The sequence below is a fragment of the Perca fluviatilis genome, chromosome 14, assembly GCF_010015445.1.
Source record: "Perca fluviatilis chromosome 14, GENO_Pfluv_1.0, whole genome shotgun sequence".
Classification (NCBI taxonomy): Eukaryota; Metazoa; Chordata; class Actinopteri; order Perciformes; family Percidae; genus Perca; species Perca fluviatilis.
The window spans coordinates 38,614,996-38,636,124 of record NC_053125.1 but is presented as its reverse complement, the minus strand read 5'-3'; the positions used below and the strand labels follow the sequence as shown (position 1 = coordinate 38,636,124).

The 21,129-nt window shown below is 41.5% G+C and overlaps 2 protein-coding genes across 2 annotated transcripts in view; both read left to right on the top strand.

Annotated features, from left to right (window-relative positions):
* Positions 1-548: 548 nt before the first annotated feature.
* On the top strand, positions 549-8,101 carry LOC120572655 (lecithin retinol acyltransferase-like). The gene is made up of 5 exons (XM_039821973.1): positions 549-650; positions 1,522-1,562; positions 1,704-1,725; positions 3,074-3,178; positions 7,830-8,101. The coding sequence occupies exons 1-5, from the start codon at positions 561-563 to the stop codon at positions 7,983-7,985; spliced, it is 414 nt and encodes a 137-aa protein (XP_039677907.1). The 5' UTR covers positions 549-560; the 3' UTR covers positions 7,986-8,101.
* A 719-nt stretch (positions 8,102-8,820) lies between these two features.
* Positions 8,821-21,129, top strand: part of LOC120572654 (probable RNA-binding protein 46) — a 21,016-nt gene continuing 8,707 nt past the window's right edge. The window contains 5 exon segments of the mRNA XM_039821972.1: positions 8,821-8,839; positions 13,243-13,319; positions 13,321-13,424; positions 14,466-14,622; positions 17,449-17,578. Of these exon segments, the coding sequence (XP_039677906.1) occupies positions 8,821-8,839; positions 13,243-13,319; positions 13,321-13,424; positions 14,466-14,622; positions 17,449-17,578 (487 nt within the window).

The window sequence follows — 21,129 nt, the reverse complement described above, 5'->3', positions numbered from 1 at the left end:
CTGCTACGTCCTGCTACGCTCTGCTACGTCCTGCTACATCCTGCTATGCCCTGTTACGTCCTGCTACGCTCTGCTACGTCCTGCTACGTCCTACTTTGCCCTGCTACGCCTTGCTATGATCTGCTATGCCCTGCTACACTCTGCCACGTCCTGCTACGCTCTGCTACGTCCTGCTACGTCCTGCTATGCCCTGCCACGTCCTGCTACGTTCTGCTATGTCCTGCTATGCCCTGCTACGTCCTGCTACGTTCTGCTATGTCCTGCTATATCCTGCTACATCCTGCTACTTCCTCCTACGTCCTGCTACATCCTGCTACGTCCTGCAGTGCCCTGCTACATCCTGCTACGCCCTGCTACGTCCTGTAGTGCCCTGCTATGCCCTGCTATGCCCTGCAGGGCCCTGCAGTGCAGTAAAATTTAATTGAATTGAAAGAAACATTAAAATAAAGCTAGATGCAGGGGATGTTTCCTAATCTTGTCTCTTTTAGAGTGTAAAATCTGGATGAAAAAAGTAATAAAACTTCCATATTTCTCCAGTATTTATTATACAGTAAACGTGTATGTGTTGTCTTCAGCGTGGCAGCGTGCGGGTGGACTCAGTGGAGGACTTCGCCTACGGATCGGAGATCCTCATCAACACGATGGACAAGGTGAGGAAAGCACTCGTTGCACAACATGTTGGCTTTCACTCAACGTTTCTGGCTGGAGAAGCAGAAACATTCTGCAACAAAGAGTAGGGACAACGTTCAAATATCACTCCACACTCTAAGAAATATCTGCGTATTAACGAAAACACGAAGACACTTACAAATGTGTAAGGTGGAGAAATAAATCACAAAAATTGACAAAAACATCGCAAAAAGTGACAAAAATGCTGACAAAAAATGACAAAAACGTCGAAAAAATGACAAACGTCGAAAAAAATGACAAAAATGTTACAAAAAGTGACCAAAAAGTTGAAAAAAATGACAAATATGTTGACAAAAATGTTGGAAAAAGTGACAAAGATGTCGGAAAAAATTACAAAAATGTTGGAAAAAATTACAAACGTCGGAATAAATTACAAGAAAAAGTAAAAAACAAACAGACAACGTCAGAAAAAGCAACAAAAACTAGGTGGGCCAAAATGTTTTGTGAACCTAAATTGATATGCGGGCCGGATCAGAATCAGCAAAGGGCCAGATTTGGCCCACGGGCCTTGAGTTTGACACGTGAGCTAACCAGTATTTTCGCCCCCTTCCCAAAAGTTCTCCAACGGAAGAGTTAGACGAGTCCATACGTACCCTTCTCGTGTCTGTGCTGCTGTAACGCTGTCTGACGGTTCCACCGCGGCAGTAATCGGTTACTCTGCGTACAGGTGTGTAACATCGCTGCAGTAATCGGTTACTCTGCATACAGGTGTGTAACATCGCGCCAGTAATCGGTTACTCTGCGTGCAGGTGTGTAACATTGCGCCAGTAATCGGTTACTCTGCGTGCAGGTGTGTAACGTCACGGCAGTAATCGGTTACTCTGCGTACAGGTGTGTAACGTCGCGGCAGTAATCGATTACTCTGCGTGCAGGTGAATAACACCGCGGCAGTAAGCCGTTACTCTGCTACAGGTGTGTAACGTCGCGCAAGTAATCGGTTACTCTGCGTGCAGGTGTGTAACGTCGCGGCAGTAATCGGTTACTCTGCGTACACGTGTGTAACGTCGCGGCAGTAATCGGTTACTCTGCGTGCAGGTGAGTAACACCGCGGCAGTAAGCCGTTACTCTGCTACAGGTGTGTAACACCACGGCAGTAATCGGTTACTCTGCGTGCAGGTGAATAACATCGCGGCAGTAATCGGTTACTCTGCGTAGAAGTGTGACACCGCGGCAGTAATCGGTTACTCTGCGTACAGGTGTGTAACACCGCGGCAGTAATCGGTTACTCCGCGTAGAGGTGTGTAACACCGCGGCAGTAATCGGTTACTCTGCGTACAGGTGTGTAACACCGCGGCAGTAATCGGTTACTCTGCGTAGAGGTGTGTAACACCGCGGCAGTAATCGGTTACTCTGCGTACAGGTGTGTAACACCGCGGCAGTAATCGGTTACTCTGCGTAGAGGTGTGTAACACCGCGGCAGTAATCGGTTACTCTGCGTACAGGTGTGTAACACCGCGGCAGTAATCGGTTACTCTGCGTAGAGGTGTGTAACACTGCGGCAGTAATCGGTTACTCTGCGTACAGGTGTGTAACACTGCGGCAGTAATCGGTTACTCTGCGTACAGGTGTGTAACACTGCGGCAGTAATCGGTTACTCTGCGTACAGGTGTGTAACGTCGCGGCAGTAATGGGTTACTCTGCGTACAGGTGTGTAACATTGCGGCAGTAATCGGTTACTCTGCGTACAGGTGTGTAACATTGCGCCAGTAATCGGTTACTCTGCGTGCAGGTGTGTAACGTCGCGGCAGTAATCGATTACTCTGCGTGCAGGTGAATAACACCGCGGCAGTAAGCCGTTACTCTGCGTGCAGGTGAATAACACCGCGGCAGTAATCGGTTACTCTGTGTGCAGGTGTGTAACGTCGCGGCAGTAATCGGTTACTCTGCGTGCAGGTGTGTAACGTCGCGGCAGTAATCGGTTACTCTGCGTGCAGGTGTGTAACGTCGCGGCAGTAATCGATTACTCTGCGTGCAGGTGTGTAACGTCGCGGCAGTAAGCCGTTACTCTGCGTGCAGGTGAATAACACTGCGGCAGTAAGCCGTTACTCAGCTACAGGTGTGTAACACCGCGGCAGTAATCGGTTACTCTGCGTGCAGGTGTGTAACACCGCGGCAGTAATCGGTTACTCTGCGTGCAGGTGTGTAACGTCGCGGCAGTAATCGGTTACTCTGCGTGCAGGTGTGTAACGTCGCGGCAGTAATCGGTTACTCTGCGTACAGGTGTGTAACACCGCGGCAGTAATCGGTTACTCTGCGTACAAGGGTGTTAATCGCGCGCCAGTATCGGTTACTCTGCGTGCAGTGTTATGCTTGTAACACGATGTCGTTACTCTGCGTGCAGGTATTCCGCCCGGCGGCTGGCCGGCGGACGCGGTATCGCTAGGGGCGGCTGCAGGGTGACATGTCCTACAGCCTGCTGTGGTACAACTGTGAACACTACGTCATGTACTGCCGCTACGGCACGGTCGCCAGCTTCCAGACCTTCCAGGTATAACCAAACGCTAACCAAACGCTAACCAAACGTTAACCAAATGCTAACCAAACACTAACCAAACGCTAACCAAACGCTAACCAAACGCTAACCAAACAACGCTAACCAAACGCTAACCATACAACGCTAACCAAACGCTAACCAAACACTAACCAAACGCTAACCAAACAACGCTAACCAAACACTAACCATACAACGCTAACCAAACCCTAACCAAACGCTAACCAAACACTAAGCAAACGCTAACCAAACTCTAACCAAACGCTAACCAAATGCTAACCAAACTCTAACCAAACGCGTAACCAAAACGTAACCAAACGCTAACCAAACACTAACCAAACGCTAACCAACTCTAACCAAACGCGTAACCAAACGGCTAACAACTCTAAAACCGCGTAACCAAACGCGTAACCAAACTCTAAACAAATTCCTACCAACCGCGCAAACGCGTAACCAAACTCTAACCAAACAACGCTAACCAAACACTAACCAAACGCTAACCAAACGCTAACCAAAAGCTAACCAAACTCTAACCAAACTCTAACCAAACGCTAACCAAACGCTAACCAAACGCTAACCAAACGTTAACCAAACACTAACCAAACGCTAACCAAACACTAACCAAACGCTAACCAAACTCTAACCAAACGCTAACCAAACTCTAACCAAACGCAACTAACTAACGCTAAACGCGTACCAAACAAACGCTACCAAACACTAACCAAACACTAACCAAACGCTTAACCAAACGCGTAACCAAAGCTAACCAAACTCTAACCAAACTCTAACCAAACGCGTAAAACAAAACGCAACAACAACGTAACCAAACCACCAAACGCTAACCAAACACTAACCAAACAACGCGTAACCAAACAAAACGTACAAAGCGTAAAAACCCAAACGTAACCAAACTAACCAAACGCTATCAAAGCTAACCAAACAAGCTAACAAACACGCTAACGAAACAAGCTAAACTACCAAACGTAACCAAACTATAACAACGCTAACCAAACACTAACCAAACGCTAACCAAACGCTAACCAAACACTAACCAAACAACGCTAACCAAACGCTAACCAAACTCACAACAAACGCTAACCAAAACTAACCAATACACCGTAACAAACGCTAACCAAACACTAACCAAACGTAACCAAACGCTAAAACGCTAACCAAACGCTTAACCAAACAACGCTAACCAAACCTAAAAACGCTAACCAAACAACGCTAACCAAAGCGTAACCAAGCAACACAAGCGTAAACAACGCTAACCAAACGCTAACCAAACGCTAACCAAACAACGCTAACCAAACGCTAACCAAACGCTAACCAACTAACGCTAACCAAACAACGCTAACCAAACGCTAACCAAACGCTAACCAAACAACGCTAATAACGCTAACCAACCGCTAACCAAACACGCTAACCAAACAACGTATAAACAAACGCTAACCAAAAACCTACCAAACGCTAACCAAACAACGTAAACAAACAGCCAACAAGCGTAACCAAAACTAACCAAGGTAACCAAACTCTAACCAAACGCTAACCAAACACTAACCAAACAACGCTAACCAAACACTAACCAAACTCTAACCAAACGCTAACCAAACACTAACCAAACAACGCTAACCAAACACTAACCAAACGCTAACCAAACTCTAACCAAACACTAACCAAACAACGCTAACCAAACGCTAACCAAACTCTAACCAAACGCTAACCAAACACTAACCAAACAACGCTAACCAGACGCTAACCAAACTCTAACCAAACACTAACCAAACGCTAACCAAAAAACGCTAACCAAACGCTAACCAAACGCTAACCAAACAACGCTAACCAAAGCCTAACCAAAACGTAACCAAACAACGCGTAACCAAAACGCTAACATAACGCAACACGCTACCAAACAACGCTAACCAAACGCTAACAACGCTTAACCAAACCAACCAAACGCTAACAAACGCTAACCAACCAACGCGTACCAAACAACCAAAAACGCTAAAACGTACAAACAACGCTGCAAACAACGCTTAACCAAACGCTAAACGCGTAACCAAACAACGCTAACCAAACAACGCTAACCAAACGCTAACCAAACGCTAATCAAACCCTAACCAAACGCTAATCAAACGCTAACCAAACGCTAACCAAACGCTAACCAAACTCTAACCAAACACCTGTTTTACTACACGTTACATTTATTTTACAGACTAAACCAAATATTCAGAGTTCTACTTTTTGTTTATTTTCACGCTGATACTTTTTTAACTTTTACTAAAGAAAGAGTTTGAATGCAGGATTTTAACTTAAACAGAGTATTTACACTACTCCTTTCCTTTCTTCTCTCCTATGTCCTTCCCTTTCTCTCCTATGTCCTTTCCTTTCTTCTCTCCTATGTCCTTCCCTTTCTCTCCTATGTCCTTTCATTTCTTCTCTCCTGTGTCCTTTTGCTTTCTCTCCTATGTCCTTTCCTTTCTTCTCTCCTTTGTCCTTTCCCTTTCTCTCCTATGTCCTTTCCTTTCTTCTCTCCTATGTCCTTTCCCTTTCTCTCCTATGTCCTTTCCTTTCTTCTCTCCTATGTCCATTCCTTTCTTCTCTCCTTTGTCCTTTCCCTTTCTCTCCTATGTCCTTTCCTTTCTTCTCTCCTTTGTCCTTTCCCTTTCTCTCCTATGTCCTCTCCTTTCGCTTTCTATTCTATGTCCTTTCCTTTCCTTTCTTCTCTCCTATGTCCTTTCCCTTTCTCTCCTATGTCCTTTCCTTTCTTCTCTCCTATGTCCTTTCCATTCCCTTTCTCTCCTATGTCTTTCCTTTCTCTTTCTTCCCTCCTATGTCCTTTCCTTCCCATTTCTCTCCTATGTCCTTCCCTTTCCCTTTCTTCTTTCCTATGTCATTTCCTTTCTCTCCTGTCCTTTCCTTTCTCTCCTATGTCCTTTCCTTTCTTCTCTCCTATGTCCTTTCCTTTCCCTTTTTTCTCTCCTATGTCCTTCCCTTTCTTCTCTCCTATATCCTTTCCCATCTTCTCTCCTATGTCCTTCCCTTTCTTCTCTCCTATGTCCTTTCCTACTTCCATGTTCCTTTCCTTTCCTTGTGTCCCTGCCTCTCTCCAGCAGCCCGAGTGACCTTTAGTCAGCAGATTAATGCTGATCTGAGATCTCTGTAATTGGGTTAATCTTCTTCTCTCTGTCGCAGCAGCGGCCGAGGTCAATGAAAGCTCTGTTGTTTCAGCGCAGCTTTGATTGCACAAAGCGTGACGCAGAGCAGGGTTGTGAAAGAAGGAGAGGGGGATGAAAAGGAGAGGAAGAGAGAAAGAGAGATTGAGCAAACGAGACGGGAAGGGCAGGGCAGGGCAGTCTGAGAGGCCGAAGTGGAAACTTTAGAAGAAGTTTAGGAGCAAATGTTCATAGCTGACTTTTACAACATAGCAAAAAATATTTTTTTATTATTATTATTATTATTATTTTAAAATTGTATTTAATGTTTTCTTATTTAATTTTTTTATCTTTTAGATTGTCGGGCGCATTACTAAGAAACAATATATAATTTTAAACACATTTTTAGTTATTGTTTTTGAATTTAATTAAATTTTTTATATTTTATGACTATATATATATATATATATATATATATATATATATATATATATATATATATATAATGCTATCACCGCAAACTTTTAGATTCTTCTTTGCCATGAGCCATAGCAACACACAGACATACACACAAAGAGACAGCGACACACACGTAGTAACACACACACATAGCGTCACATACATAGACAAACACAACACACAACCAGGCACACACCCCCCAAAAAAACATACACACAAAGTGCACAAACACACACACAGCACCCACACCACAGAGACACAGAAACACACAGAGGGTTCATCTTGACAGAATATGTGTATAACTGTCATTTGCTTTGCTGCATATATATATATATATATATATATATATATATATATATATATATATATATATATATATATATATGTATATATATATATATAACCATTTATAAACCAAGGTATGAATCAATTCTTCGAAGCTCTCTGTGCTCCATCAGCAGTGTAACTGCTCCACCTAGTGACGGAGTGTTGACGCTGTTCAGAGATGATTTTTAAATTGATTTTTTATTATAATTATAATTAAGATTAAAAATAAAGAATTATAGTCAACTCATTAAATGGAATATATATTTATAATATAATAAAAAAACGTTCGGGGTCTGCTAAGTGGTTGAAATAAATTTAAAATGTATAAATATTCCAATAGGTTTTTTTACACTACATTTTTTCTTATTTTTATTTAATTTTAAATTTTATTTCAATATTTTTTTGATTTATTTTACTTTCCAAGATTTGTTTATTTTATTTGTATTTATGTTTTTTATTTAATCTGTTTTATATTATTTATAAAATATTTTTTTTATTCATGTATTTTTTATTCAATGTTAAATAATTTTTAATTGATAACAGTTTAATCTTAATTTTTATATATTTTTATTTTGACGATGTTTATTTAAAAAAAAAAGTATCAAATTTAAAACGTTTGGGTATCTGCTAAGTAATTGAAATACATTTTAAAAAGTCTAAATATTCTAATAGTTTTTGTCACTGTCGCTCTTCTTCCTCGCCAACAGTTCTGTAAGACAGCGAGGAAGCTGTTGCTGAGTCGGCGTGTTGCCAAGGCGACAGCGGCGCTCTGCGCGTGCCTGCTCCTGTTCCTCGACGCCGTGACCGCGTGCAACGCCACGCTCGCCGTTCTGCTGCCTTTTCTCATCTGGATGGCCGCATAAAAACCACTTAAAACACCGGGAGAAATGCAAATTAAGTTCTCTTTGGAGGTCTGCTGTCTAAAACATGCGAATAATATGTAAAAATGAGGCTAATAAAGATTGTATTTTTGAGTTTTTGTGGTGTTTTCAAGCTTCCAGTGTTTGGACCATAGGAACTACAATTATAAACTACATTTCCCTATGTGTACTTGCATGACAAGTGTTTATAAACTCTGGGAAAACATTTGTCCTGATGAAAAGCTTTCTTTTATCATTAAAAATTTGCATTTATTTCATTATTTTTAGTTCATATTTTGCACGTTTTATTTATCTTATTCTATTTTAATTTTAATATTTCTTAATTTTATGTTTTATATTTCTTATTTTTAAGTTTGTTGTTTAATACACCCGTTTTTTAAATTTTATTTTATATTTGTGTTTTACTGTGGAACTGTGTTTTTCCATTTACATTATTCTAATTTTTTAATTCAATTTAATTAATTGTTATTAGTATTATATTTTCTATATTAAATGTTTTTTTTTATTATTATTATTATTATTTTATCTTTTTTTTAATCTTTTATTTTGTGTGGTCCCGCCTTTCGTGACCCAGACGAACGCGCTGATTGGCTCAGAGGCCTGGCGAACGTGCTGATTGGCTCAGAGGCCTGGCCTTCACCCCAATCACAATTAGCGTGTTTACTTGAGTATGAAGGTTATTGCCAGGTAATATTTTTCGTTTTTTGAATGAAGTTTTCACTGAAGTACGTGACATTACCGGACATCATCCATGAACTGCGGCCGGTTGAGGTTTAAATTCTGTTCAGAAGAAGAAAACGTGTCATTGTGAGAAGAAATGGCGGCAGACAGACACGGTAAGCGCTTGATTTAGCGAACGTTCATTTTAATAAACAAGCTAGCCGTTAAAAATCAGTTGGAACAACCGTTGACGTTACGTTACGTTACAGACCCCGCTAGCATAAATGTTAGCTATTCTTGACCGCTGTGCTAGTTTTTTTAGCTTGTTTTTAGATGTTTTGTGGACGTTTTTACTACATAAATCTAAATTACACACCACTGACAACTACTTTACTTAAACCGTATTGACGTTCCGCCAACAATATGCGTGTTTTGATATCTTATTTCGCCCTATTAATCGGCCAAAATATATAAATATATAGCTACGACACACGCCAGCTAAGCTAGCTAGTTAGCTAGCTAGCTAACAACATAATAAATGTCAGATTGGGTACTTTCTTGAATATTATAGTAATTCATTGGTTTTATCTGCGGCTGTGAAACTGCGTGCCAGGTAAATTAAGCTGCCATGCTCCTAAATAATGACATTAAAAACATAACACGTGAAATAATAGCAGGTTTTCAGCTTATTCTGACAGTATTTATGGCAGGTTTTGGTTGTTTTCCCCCGCAGCGATAAAAGTCGTGTGGCATATTATGCAGTTAAGCTATAAAGTCTTTATTTAAGTCAGTCATTTTATGGGCTTAAATGTGGTTTAAATATCTATTTTTTTTTTAAATCATCATCATCTCTCTGTTGCATAAATACAGCTAAGCCCTGAGACTCTTCCGTTTTGATTTTAAGTCTCCAGTTTGAATGAAACGAACTGGACTTTGGGGATTCAAGTGTACTTGGATCCCACTATGGCCACGCCAAGACCCGCCCTTCAATAGCATTTATTGGCCAGCAGGCGTCCATGAGAACGCAAGGTAACGTAACCCCATTTGCTCAGGTCCTATCCCCGCTGACCAATCGGCTATCCTAACCTTAACCAACCCCAACCAATCGAGCTGCTTCGTAGGGCGGGTCTTGGCGTGGCCGTAGTGGGACTCGTAATTTTAACACGCCCCCCTTATGCTCTCTACGTACTGGTCACCTGCCTCCTGAGTTTTTGTGCCGTCCTTTTACATAAATAAAGATGTTACCAACATATATTGGTGCATAAAAATGTATCAGGATGAAGGATATGAAGTGTTCAAAATTTCCCTGGGGAGGGACCCCACTTGGTTGTTATTGTGTGTGGTTGGGCGTGTGTGTGTGTGTGTGTGTATTATTATTATGTTATTGTTATTGTGGTGTAGTTGTTGGTGTTTCGGGTGTGTTTATGTGTGTGTATAGTTGGTCGTGTGTACGTATCGTATGATGATGGTAGTAATCGTGGTATGTACTCTGATATCTGATATTGTTGATGATGATGTCGTTATTATTGTCATGTATTGTATCGTTTGTGTGGGTCGTAGTAATTGTTAATGATATGATATATCGTGTGTTGATATGTGGTATAGTGGTGTGTATTCATGTGTATTGATGATCTACGTGTGGGTAATTATCGTTGTGTATTGTCTCGTGTGTATCTACGTATGATTATATCTACATGTGTGTGTATTACGTGTGGTAATTGTATGTCGTGTGTATTTGATGATTCGTTAATATCTACGTGTGTATCTACGTAGTATTACATGTGTGTATCTACATGTGTGATGTACTATTACTGTATTGATGTGTCGTGTGTATATCTACATGTGTATGTATCTACGTATTATTATTATCTACATTATTGTGATGTCTCGTTATTATTGTTGATGATGTCGTGTGTATATCTACGTGGTATTATTATGTATGCGTGTGTATCTACGTTATGTCGTGTGTGTATTACGTGTGTGTCTCGTTGTTTGTCGTGTTAGTATCGTGTGTATTTGTATCTGTGTGTGTACTGTGTATTTTATCGTGGTCGTGTGTATTATATCGTGTGTGTATTCGTGTATTAGTTCTCGATGATGTATGTCATTATGTGTGCGTGTATTAGTATCTCATGTGTATCGTGTGTATCGTGTGTGTATCGTCGTGTGGTAGTATGTCGTGTTTGTATCGTTTGTGGTGTTCTTTTTCTAGTATCGTATGTTTAGTTTTTTACGTGTGTAGTTACATGGTGTATGTACGTGGTGTGTATACATGTGTGTACGTTATGTTCGTGGGTATTACATGTGTATCACTGTGTATCTACATGGTGTGTGTGTATCTACGTGTGTGTGTATACGTGTGTGTATCTACATGTGTGTATCTACGTGTGTATATCTACATTATGGTTTAGTGTGTATCGTGTGTGTAAGTGTGTATTACGTTGTATATCTACTGTATTTTTTTAATTTTTTTGTCAATATAATACCAACTTGGTCCTGGTTCTCCCCAGCTGTTTGGAGTCTAACTGAAGGGATTTTGTTTTTGGGGTCAGGCGCTGAGTCCCGGACGGATTATTGCTGAGGAGACTTCGGTAAAATCAACGAGGTGGGAGGGGGGGGCGACCTAAGTCCTCATGAAAGATAGCTCTGCTCAGCCCTGATGGAAGGATGAAATATGATGGAGCGGACAGAGTGGGAGGATTGTGATGTTTGATGGTGTGTATTATTTTTGATATTAGTGATCGTATGTGTAGGTGTGTGTATATATTTTGTGTGTTGATAGTGTGTATACATGTGTATATCGTGGGTGTGTGTGATCACGATCTTGTGTGTGTGTGTAAATGTGTGTGTTTGTTTTGTGTGGGGTGTTGTATTGATGATATGTGGTGTTGGTAGTTATCTTGTGTGTGGGGTGTTGGAGGTTTGGTGTGTGTATGGGTTAGGTTGTGTGTGGGGGTGGTGGTGTGGGGGTAATGTGTATTCTTGTTGGTATGAATGTGTATACGATGTGTGTGGATGAGTGTAATGTGTTGTGTGTTTGGGTGTTTGTGTGAGGTTGTGTGTGTGTGTGGGTTTTGTTTGTGGGGAGTGTTGTGTTGGTGTAGGTGTGGTGGTGTGTGTGTTGTTTAATGTGTTTATATATTGTTGTGTGTTTGTAGTGTGTCTACGTGGTTGTGTATATAGTTTGTGTGTTTATGTTTGTATTATGTGTTTGTAGGTGTGTTTATTATGTTTTAATGTTTATGTGGGTTTGTGTATCTCGTTGTATATTAGTTGTTTAGCATGTGTCTACGTGTGTATATCTGTGTGTGTTTGTTGTGTATCTGTGTTTCTATGTTGTGTTGTGATTGTGTGTATATTTGTTGTTGTGTAGTGTGGTCATGTGTATTCTATTTTGTGTTTTGTCGTGTGCATCGTGTGTTATCTATGTGTGTTTTATGCGTGTGTTTACATGTATTGTGTGTGTTTGTGGTGGTTGTGTGTGTGGTATATGGTGGGTGGTTCGTGGTATGTATATTTGTGTGTGGTTGTGGGTATTAGTATCGTGTGTATATTAGTTGTTTTTTGTGTGGTGGTATCATGTGTTTATTTGTGTGTTTGTTACGTCTCGTTATTGTGTATATTATGTGTGTGTTTTGTGTATTATGTGTTATTTGTTTGTGGGTGTATCTACAATGTGTGTGTGTGTTTGTCGTGTTTGTGATCTACATGCGTGTGTGGTGTCTCGATTAGTGTTGTCGTATGTTTTTGTATTGGTGTTGATGGTATGTGTTTGGGTCCGATAGTGACTAACCTACTCAGAGACACAAAAATGTTTTAGGAATTGCTTTTATTTTTTTTTTTAATTCATTTCTTGAGGAGATATATAAATAAGAGACATCTTTCTCTTTGTGATTAGTCTGTTTAGTTGTCTCTCTTCCTTATCACTGTCTGTATGAGCCACACACCTACCACCTACCTATCGCTCAATAGGGTTATCAAGTGGTGGAACCGTTGACTGACGCAAGTGATACAGAGTGTAGTGTATGGTACTTTTCTGTGAGTTTATGATGGTGATGTCTGTGTGGTATGTATTTGTGTCTCTGTGTGTGTGTGTGTGTGTGTGTTGTGGTTTGTGTTGTGGTGTGGTGTATCTGTTTTTTTTTTTTTTTTTTTTTTTTTTTTTTGTGTGTGTGTGTGTGTGTGTGTGTGTGTGATTATTGTTGTGTGGTGTTTTTTTATATATTGTGTCCGTGTGTGTGTGGTTGTGTGGTGTGGTTTGTGTGTGTGTGGTGTGTTGTGTTTTTTTTTTTTGGGATTTTTTGTTTTTTTGTGGTGTGTGTGTTTGTGTTTTGTTGGTGTTGGTGGTGTTGTTGTGTGTGTGGTGTGTGTTGGTATTGTGTTGTTGTATTGTCCTGCGTGTGTGTGTGTGTGTGTGTGTGTGTGGGGGTGTTGTGTGTGTTTGGGTCCGATAGTGAGACACACGACTAGGACACAAAATGTTTTCTTTATTTTGAAAACGTCACATTTTCGTCTGTGTGTGTCTGGTTTGTGTGTGTGTGTGTGTGTGTGGTTTGTGTGTGTGTGGGTGTGTGTGTAGGTTGGGAGGGCCCGGCGCCCCCCCGGGGCTGCGAGGTGTTCGTGGGGAAGATTCCCAGAGACATGTACGAAGACGAGGCTGGTGCCGCTGTTCGAGAGAGCCGGCCGCATCTACGAGTTCAGGCTGATGATGGAGTTCAGCGGAGAGAACCGCGGCTACGCCTTCGTCATGTACACCAACAGGTAAAACATGAAATATACATATGTATATATAGATATAAATACACATATACACACACAACCTCAGCTACTCCTTCGGTGTGTACACCAACAGGTAAAACATGAAATATACATATGTATATATAGATATAAATACACATATACACACACAACCTCAGCTACTCCTTCGGTGTGTACACCAACAGGTAAAACATGAAATATACATATGTATATATAGATATAAATACACATATACACACACAACACCTCACTAGTTATTATTGTGTGATGTGTGTGTGTGTGTGTGTGTGTTGTGTTTTGTGTTTTGTTGTGTGTGTCTCTTTGTGTGTTTGTTTGTGTCTCTGAGTGTGTGTCTCTGTGTGTGTGTGTGTCTGTGTCTCTGTGTGTGTGTCTCTTTGTTTGTGTGTGTGTGTGTGTCTCTTTGTTTGTGTGTGTGTGTGTCTCTTTGTGTGTGTGTCTGTGTCTGTGTGTGTGTGTGTGTGTGTGTGTGTGTGTCTCTGTGTGTGTGTCTCTGTGTGTGTGTGTGTGTGTGTCTGTGTCTCTGTGTGTTTGTGTCTCTGTGAGTGTGTCTCTCTGTGTGTGTGTGTGTGTCTGTGTCTGTGTGTGTGTGTGTATGTGTGTGTGTGTCTCTGTGTGTGTGTGTGTGTGTGTGTCTCTGTGTGTGTGTGTGTGTGTCTGTGTCTCTGTGTGTGTGTGTGTGTCTCTGTCTGTGTGTGTGTGTGTGTGTGTGTGTGTGTGTGTGTGTGTCTCTGTGAGTGTGTCTGTCTCTCTGTGTGTGTGTGTGTGTGTGTGTGTGTGTGTCTCTGTGAGTGTGTCTCTCTCTGTGTGTGTGTGTGTGTGTGTGTGTGTGTGTGTGTCTCTTTGTGTGCGTTCTGTTCAATGAATCCCTCTGCTTCCAAGCCTACATATTTCTCGTGAACTTTAGATGTTTTTGTAATGTCCATCCAGGGTGATTATTTTTTTTATTGTAGTTATCCGTTGTGACATACATGGCGTTTTGGGTGATTTATTTATTTTATTTATTTTTTTTGGATTGCGGCGCAGGGAGGCGGCGCAGAGAGCCATCCAGATGTTGGACAACCACGAAATCCGTCCGGGGAAGTTCATCGGCGTGTGCGTGAGCCTGGACAACTGCCGCCTCTTCATCGGCTCCATCCCCAAAGACAAGAGGAAGGACGAGATCATGGACGAGATGACCAAGGTAGCGCGCTCGCCAGTGGGGGGAAAACCCGCCCAAATAAACGCCTCCATACTGTTGCGGAAAATCTCTTTTGGTGTCCGTGGTGAAAATAAGTTTGTCTGACACGCTGGAGTTCTCTTAAAGCGCCCATATTCTGCTCATTTTCAGGTTCATAACTGTATTTTAAGGTTGTACCAGAATAGGTTTTACATGGTTTAATTTTCAAAAAACACCATATTGTTGTTGTACTGCACAGCTCTCTCTCACTGCTGTAGATCCTCTTTTCACCTGGTTTCTGTTTTAGCTACAGAGTGAGACCTCTTTTCATCTTCTTCTTCTTCTTCTTCTGTACTATCTTTGATTGCACTCGCACATGCTCAGTAGCTCAGATGTAGATCATGTCAGCTAGCTAACTCTAGAAACAGTAAAAGAAAGCATTAGTTAGCATGTTAACGAGCTAACGGGTGTGGTTAGCCAGCTCATTTCGGACTGTGACGTCACAGTCCGAGACGATTTTGACCAGCTCACCAGGGTGTGCGTGACGAGATTTCTCGTCGAGGTGAAAAGAGTGAAAGAGTGACAGACAAGACGAACACAATATGTAAACGTTGTAAGTAAGAAATGCGGTACTACTAACTACTGCTCCCGCGACTTGCGGGTGCAGTAGTTAGTAGAGAGCTGTGGTGGTGCTGTAAGTGTTTTTGCATAGTGCTCGTGTTAGCCGCGGTATACGGCATTTCTTTCTTACAATGTTTACATATTGTGTTCGTCTTGTCTACTCAACTCTCGCCGTTATTATTTCCGCAGGAAAAACCAAAATGTTGCCACACAAATGATTTAAAAGTGGCAGGGGATTTTCAATAGTAATTCGCACGCTCCATCACATCGCCTCCGCGAGACAACTTTTCACCTCGACGAAATCTCGTTCGTTCTCCCATGAACCCAATCTACCGTGATGCGTTTAGTCCGTGGAGTAACCGTTCGTATACACTAGCTTGTAACCTTGGTTCTCTGAGTAAAGACTATTTTTTCCCAGTCATATTTCTTAACTGAAGTTTTCTTTAAATTAGTGTTAAAATCGGCGTCCTGCATTGTCCTAGGTGTCTCGGCGTCTTGTCTGGGTGAGGTGAGTGTCTGCGTCACACACCCTACTATATATATATATATATATATATATATATATATATATGTATATATGTATATGTGTGTGTGTATATATATATGTGTGTGTATATATATGTGTGTGTATATATATATATGTGTGTATGTGTGTGTATATATATGTGTATATATATATATATATATATATATATACACATATATATATATATGTGTATATATATATGTGTGTATATATATGTATATACACATATATATATATGATGATGTATATATATTATGTGTGTATATATATGTGTATATATATGTGTATATATATATGTATATATATATGTGTATTATATATATGTTATACGCATATATATATATATGTATAATGTATGTATATGTGTGTATATATATGTGTATATATATATGTGTTATATATGTGTATATATATATGTATATATATATATGTGTATATATATATATATACATATATATATGTGTATATATATATATATATATATATGTGTATATATATATGTATATATATGTATGTGTGTGTGTATTTATATATATATATATATATTATCTGGTTTTTTAAACTCCAAAAAATGGGGTGTGATTTCATTAAAATGGGGTTTATTGACCATGAATTCCAAGAAAAAGTGTGAAACTAGTGTTTAGTGTGTGTGTTTAGTGTGTGTGTGTGTGTGTGTGTGTGTGTGTGTGTGTGTGTGTGTGTGTGACACTGGTGGGGGGAAAAAAGCGTTGAAAACTTCAGAAAAAGTGCCAAAAACGACATTGTGACAATAAGTGACAACAATGTCAAAAAAGTGCCGGAAGCCTAGAAAAGAAAATGTTAAAAACATTTTTCAGCTGGGAGGACAACAATATATGTTATATATTAAATATACCAAAAAATATTCAAAATAAGCCTAGTGAATGTTCCGATTTAACCGATGTTAACCGCTCGGTATGTAAAATGTCAGGAAACGGTGACCTATTAATATATCAAATGGAAAATGTCTCTGTGTGTGTCTGTGTGTGTGTGTGTCTGTGTGTGTGTGTGTTTCTTTGTGTGTGTGTGTGTGTGTGTGTGTGTGTGTGTGTGTCTCTCTGTGTGTGTGTGTGTTGTGTGTGTGTGTCTCTCTTGGTGTGTGTGTGTGTGTCTCTGTGTGTGTGTGTGTGTGTGTGTGTGTGTGTGTGTGTGTGTGTGTGGTGTGTTTCTTTGTGTGTGTGTGTCTCTGTGTGTGTGTGTGTGTGTGTGTGTGTGTGTGTGTGTCTCTCTGTGTCTGTGTGTGTGTGTGTGTGTCTCTCTGTGTCTGTGTGTGTGTGTGTGTCTCTCTGTGTCTGTGTGTGTTTGTGTGTGTCTCTCTGTGTCTGTGTGTGTTTGTGTGTGTCTCTCTGTGTCTGTGTGTGTGTGTGTGTGTCTGTGTGTGTGTGTGTGTGTGTGTGTGTGTGTGTCTCTCTGTGTGTGTGTGTGTCTCTGTGTGTGTGTGTGTCTCTCTGTGTCTGTGTGTGTGTGTGTGTGTGTGTGTGTCTCTCTGTGTCTGTGTGTGTGTCTGTGTGTGTGTGTGTGTGTGTGTGTGTGTGTGTGTGTGTGTGTGTGTGTGTCTCTCTGTGTGTGTGTGTGTGTCTCTCTGTGTGTGTGTGTGTGTGTGTGTGTGTGTGTCTCTCTGTGTCTGTGTGTGTGTGTGTGTGTGTGTGTGTGTGTGTGTGTGTGTGTGTCTCCCTCCATCCCAGGTGACAGACGGGGTGGTGGATGTCATCGTGTATCCCAGCTCCACCGATAAGAGCAGGAACCGAGGCTTCGCCTTCGTCGAGTACGAATCCCACAAAGCTGCAGCCATGGCCCGGAGGAGACTAATACCTGGTAACGCTCTGCCTGTCCGTCTCACACACCCAGACGTACCTTCACCCTCTACACCGGGGGTATCCAACCTGCGGCTCTGAGCCGCATCCCAGTCTTTAGCTCCTCTCCTGTGGCCCCAGGGGCTTTGACCAAAAGTGATCCGACTAGTTCTGCTTTACACATCCAAGTAGGCCTGTTGTCTTGGCTCATTTACACTCAAATAGACGGTTACCTCTCATTAGAAGGTGTGTGTGTGTGTGTGTGCGCACGTGTGCGTCTGTGTGTGTTAGTGTGTCTGTATCTGTGTGTGTGTGTGTGTGTGTGTCTGCGTCTGCACGTATCTCTGTGTCTGTGTTTGTTTGTTTGTTTGTGTGTGTGTGTGTGTGTGTGTGTGTCTGCGTGTCTCTGTGTGTGTCTGTGTGTGCACGTGTGCGTCTGTGTGTGTTAGTGTGTCTGTATCTGTGTGTGTGTGTGTGTGTGTGTCTGCGTCTGCACGTATCTCTGTGTCTGTGTTTGTTTGTTTGTTTGTGTGTGTGTGTGTGTGTGTGTGTGTCTGCACGTGTCTCTGTGTGTGTCTGCACGTGTCTCTGTGTGTGTCTGTGTGTGCACGCGTGCGTACGTGTGTGTTGGTGTGTCTCTCTGTGTGTGTGTCTGCACGTGTCTCTGTGTGTGTCTGTGTGTGCACACGTGCGTATGTTTGTGTTTGTGTGTCTCTCTGTGTGTTTGTGCGTGTGTCTCTGTGTGTGTGTGTCTGCACGTGTCTGTGTGTGTCTGTGTGTGCACGCGTGCTTCTGTGTGTGTTGGTGTGTCCGTGTGTGTTTGTGCGTGTGTCTCTGTGTGTGTGTTGGTGTCTTTCTGTGTGTATGTGTGTGTGTGTGTGTGTGTGTGTGTGGCGTCTGGAGTTTCCACTTCAACTAGTTCTGGGATACAAATCCAGGTATTGTCCTGGCTAATTTACACCTAAATAGACCGTTAGCTCTCATTAGAAGGCTCCGATACATGTTGTGGCTCCAGGCTCAGTTCTTTTCATTCTCTTTAGACCTAAACAGGTCTCGTTGGACAGTAAAGACCTCTGACCCCCTCCCCCGAGAGTGCTGCTGACTCTGGGTCAGTTCCCGTCTTGGTCCAGCAGACGGCGGCAGAGCTGCAGCAAAACGTCTAAACGGGGGAGTTTCAACTGTGTGACTTCAGCGACACTCAGTGGACAGAATATTAGGGAAGACTAACACAGTCTAATGCAGTGTGTGTCTATTTATGTCTAAGAAAAGCTGAGCCCCCCAACTGCTGGAATACAGACACACACACACACCACTCACACACACACACACACACACACTCACACACAAATAAATTAAGTAATTACTTCCAAGTCTTTTTTTTAATAAAACAATTATGATTGTTTCCATTCTTAGGCCCTTAACCTTTGGCAAATGTCTCTTTTAACAACTCAACACAGGATGCCTTTTCACACCAATCCTTACCAAAATAATAATAATAATAAGTGACTATCAGAATAGTGTGTGTGTGTGTGTGTGTGTGTGTGTGTCTCTCTCAGCACATCTGTCCAAGAGCTCCCTCGGAGCCTATAACTGAAACAGGGGCAGTTTTCAAAATGCACTTTCATGTGGTTTTGACAAAGCTATTAAGAATGAATTTGGCTCAGTTAACAATAACAATCAGAGTCTTCCTTAGGTTTTTTTTATGCAAATGTACATCATGATAAACCTGTTTTTAACACAGCTACAACACATAATGTGTTAATTTGTGCTCTAATGTAACACTTATAATAACTTATTAGACTCTTATGAACATGTTTTACTCTGTTTCATCCTGTTCATTCACGTACTAATGGCCACCTTTGGGCTTGCATACAGCGACAGCCAGCCTGAAGTCCTGGTGTACATCGAGCCTGTTACGGGCCTTTTGTTTGCGTGTCCTTTGATGATCCAAAAACATTTGGTTGTGTCCGTTCTCCTGGAAATATTTCTTTGACGCAGAATCAGCTTGAAGTTCAGCAAGCTCATCCTCGCAGCCGATGTATTCCACTTCCTGCATGCTGGAAATGTCGGGGTCCTTCACCCACGATAAGTACTCGTCAACATCGGCAAAACGGGAGTTAATTTCCCCCCGGAGCAAGTCCATGTGTCGGGTAAACTCCGTACGCACAGCGCCACGAGACTGTTTTCATCAGCAGTGGAAATTGTTGCAGCTCTCCTTTTTGACATTTTCCCAACTCTGTATTCCAATTTGCGCACAAAAGCGCTGAGAGCGTCTTTGCCTTTTGCGCTGCGTGACGTTTGATTCGGGGGGCCTTGCATCCGCTTGTTTTTTTTTTCTCATTATAGAGAGCAAATATGTCTGCCAGGTATGCCTGTTTTGATCCAGAATGAGTCAGCCAGCTGTTCGCACAGCTGTCGATTGTGATCTTGCAAGAATTCCTTTTATTTTTTTCCCTGCAGTTCCATATAACGCACAAGCACTTGTCCACGCGACAACCAGCGTACAGTACAGGCCCAATGTTTGGACACACCTTCTCATTCAATGCGTTTCCTTTTTATTTTCATGACTATTTACATTGTAGATTCTCACTGAAGGCATCAAAACTATGAATGAACACATATGGAATTATGTACTTAACAAAAAAGTGTGAAATAACTGAAAACATGTCTTATATTTTAGATTCTTCAAAGTAGCCACCCTTTGCTTTTTTTATTAATAAGGGAAAAACTTCCACTAATTAACCCTGACAAAGCACACCTGTGAAGGTAAAACCATTTCAGGTGACTACCTCATGAAGCTCATTGAGAGAACACCAAGGGTTTGCAGAGTTACCAAAAAAGCACATCGCGGACAGACAGACAGAGAGCAGACAGACAGTGTCCCTACAGCGGTACTCAATCCCCCCACCCCCAAAGTACCTCCCTTGTCTAGTAGTATACAGCTGTTAAAACATAGTAAAGTAAATGACCCGCTGTGGTATCTGACCGGTTCCGGTATCGGCCGATAAACTTCCAAGTCTTTCTCCAAGTTCAGGTAATCAGACCATCGGTACTAGGGATGCACGAATGAAAGAATTCTTGGCCGAACCGAAAAAGAAACAGAAACACAGAAAGAAATTAAGCCAATTATTAGTACCATTGCATTTATGGCTATGACTGTGTACTAACTTTACTAAAATCAAGGCATTGCAATTGTATAAATTAATATTAAAGTTTAATTAAAAAATATCTAGCAGAAATATGGCTACAATCTGATAGTCACATACAGTATACAGTAGCCTAAGAACAGAATAGCGCTTACCTATTGTTATTATTATTATTATTGTTGTTATTATTTGAGGCACTTTCTTGCGTGCATGCCCCTCATCTGGTGCAGAGAGACGAGTCTTTGTTTCCGCGCTATGATCTCCTCCTGCGCTGGGCGCCGCTCCGTCTCCACGCGGCCTGGATCACTTCTCGTGCGCCCTGCTTTATTTCCGCATCCAAGTTAATGGTCTTTTATAACGCGGATCGAGTACAGTCGCGATGAAGCGCAGAGGATCCGAATAGATCTCGCTCGACTCGCCTCGACTC

Bases quoted from the DNA above. Each gene is read 5' to 3' on its own strand.
- LOC120572655 (XM_039821973.1), top strand. From the start codon at position 561: ATGTGTTGTCTTCAGCGTGGCAGCGTGCGGGTGGACTCAGTGGAGGAC. The intron at 1,563-1,703 runs GTGAATAACACC...ACGTCGCGGCAG, and splicing joins ATCGATTACTCTGCGTGCAG to TAATCGGTTACTCTGCGTGC. The intron at 1,726-3,073 runs GTGAGTAACACC...CGGTATCGCTAG, and splicing joins ATCGGTTACTCTGCGTGCAG to GGGCGGCTGCAGGGTGACAT.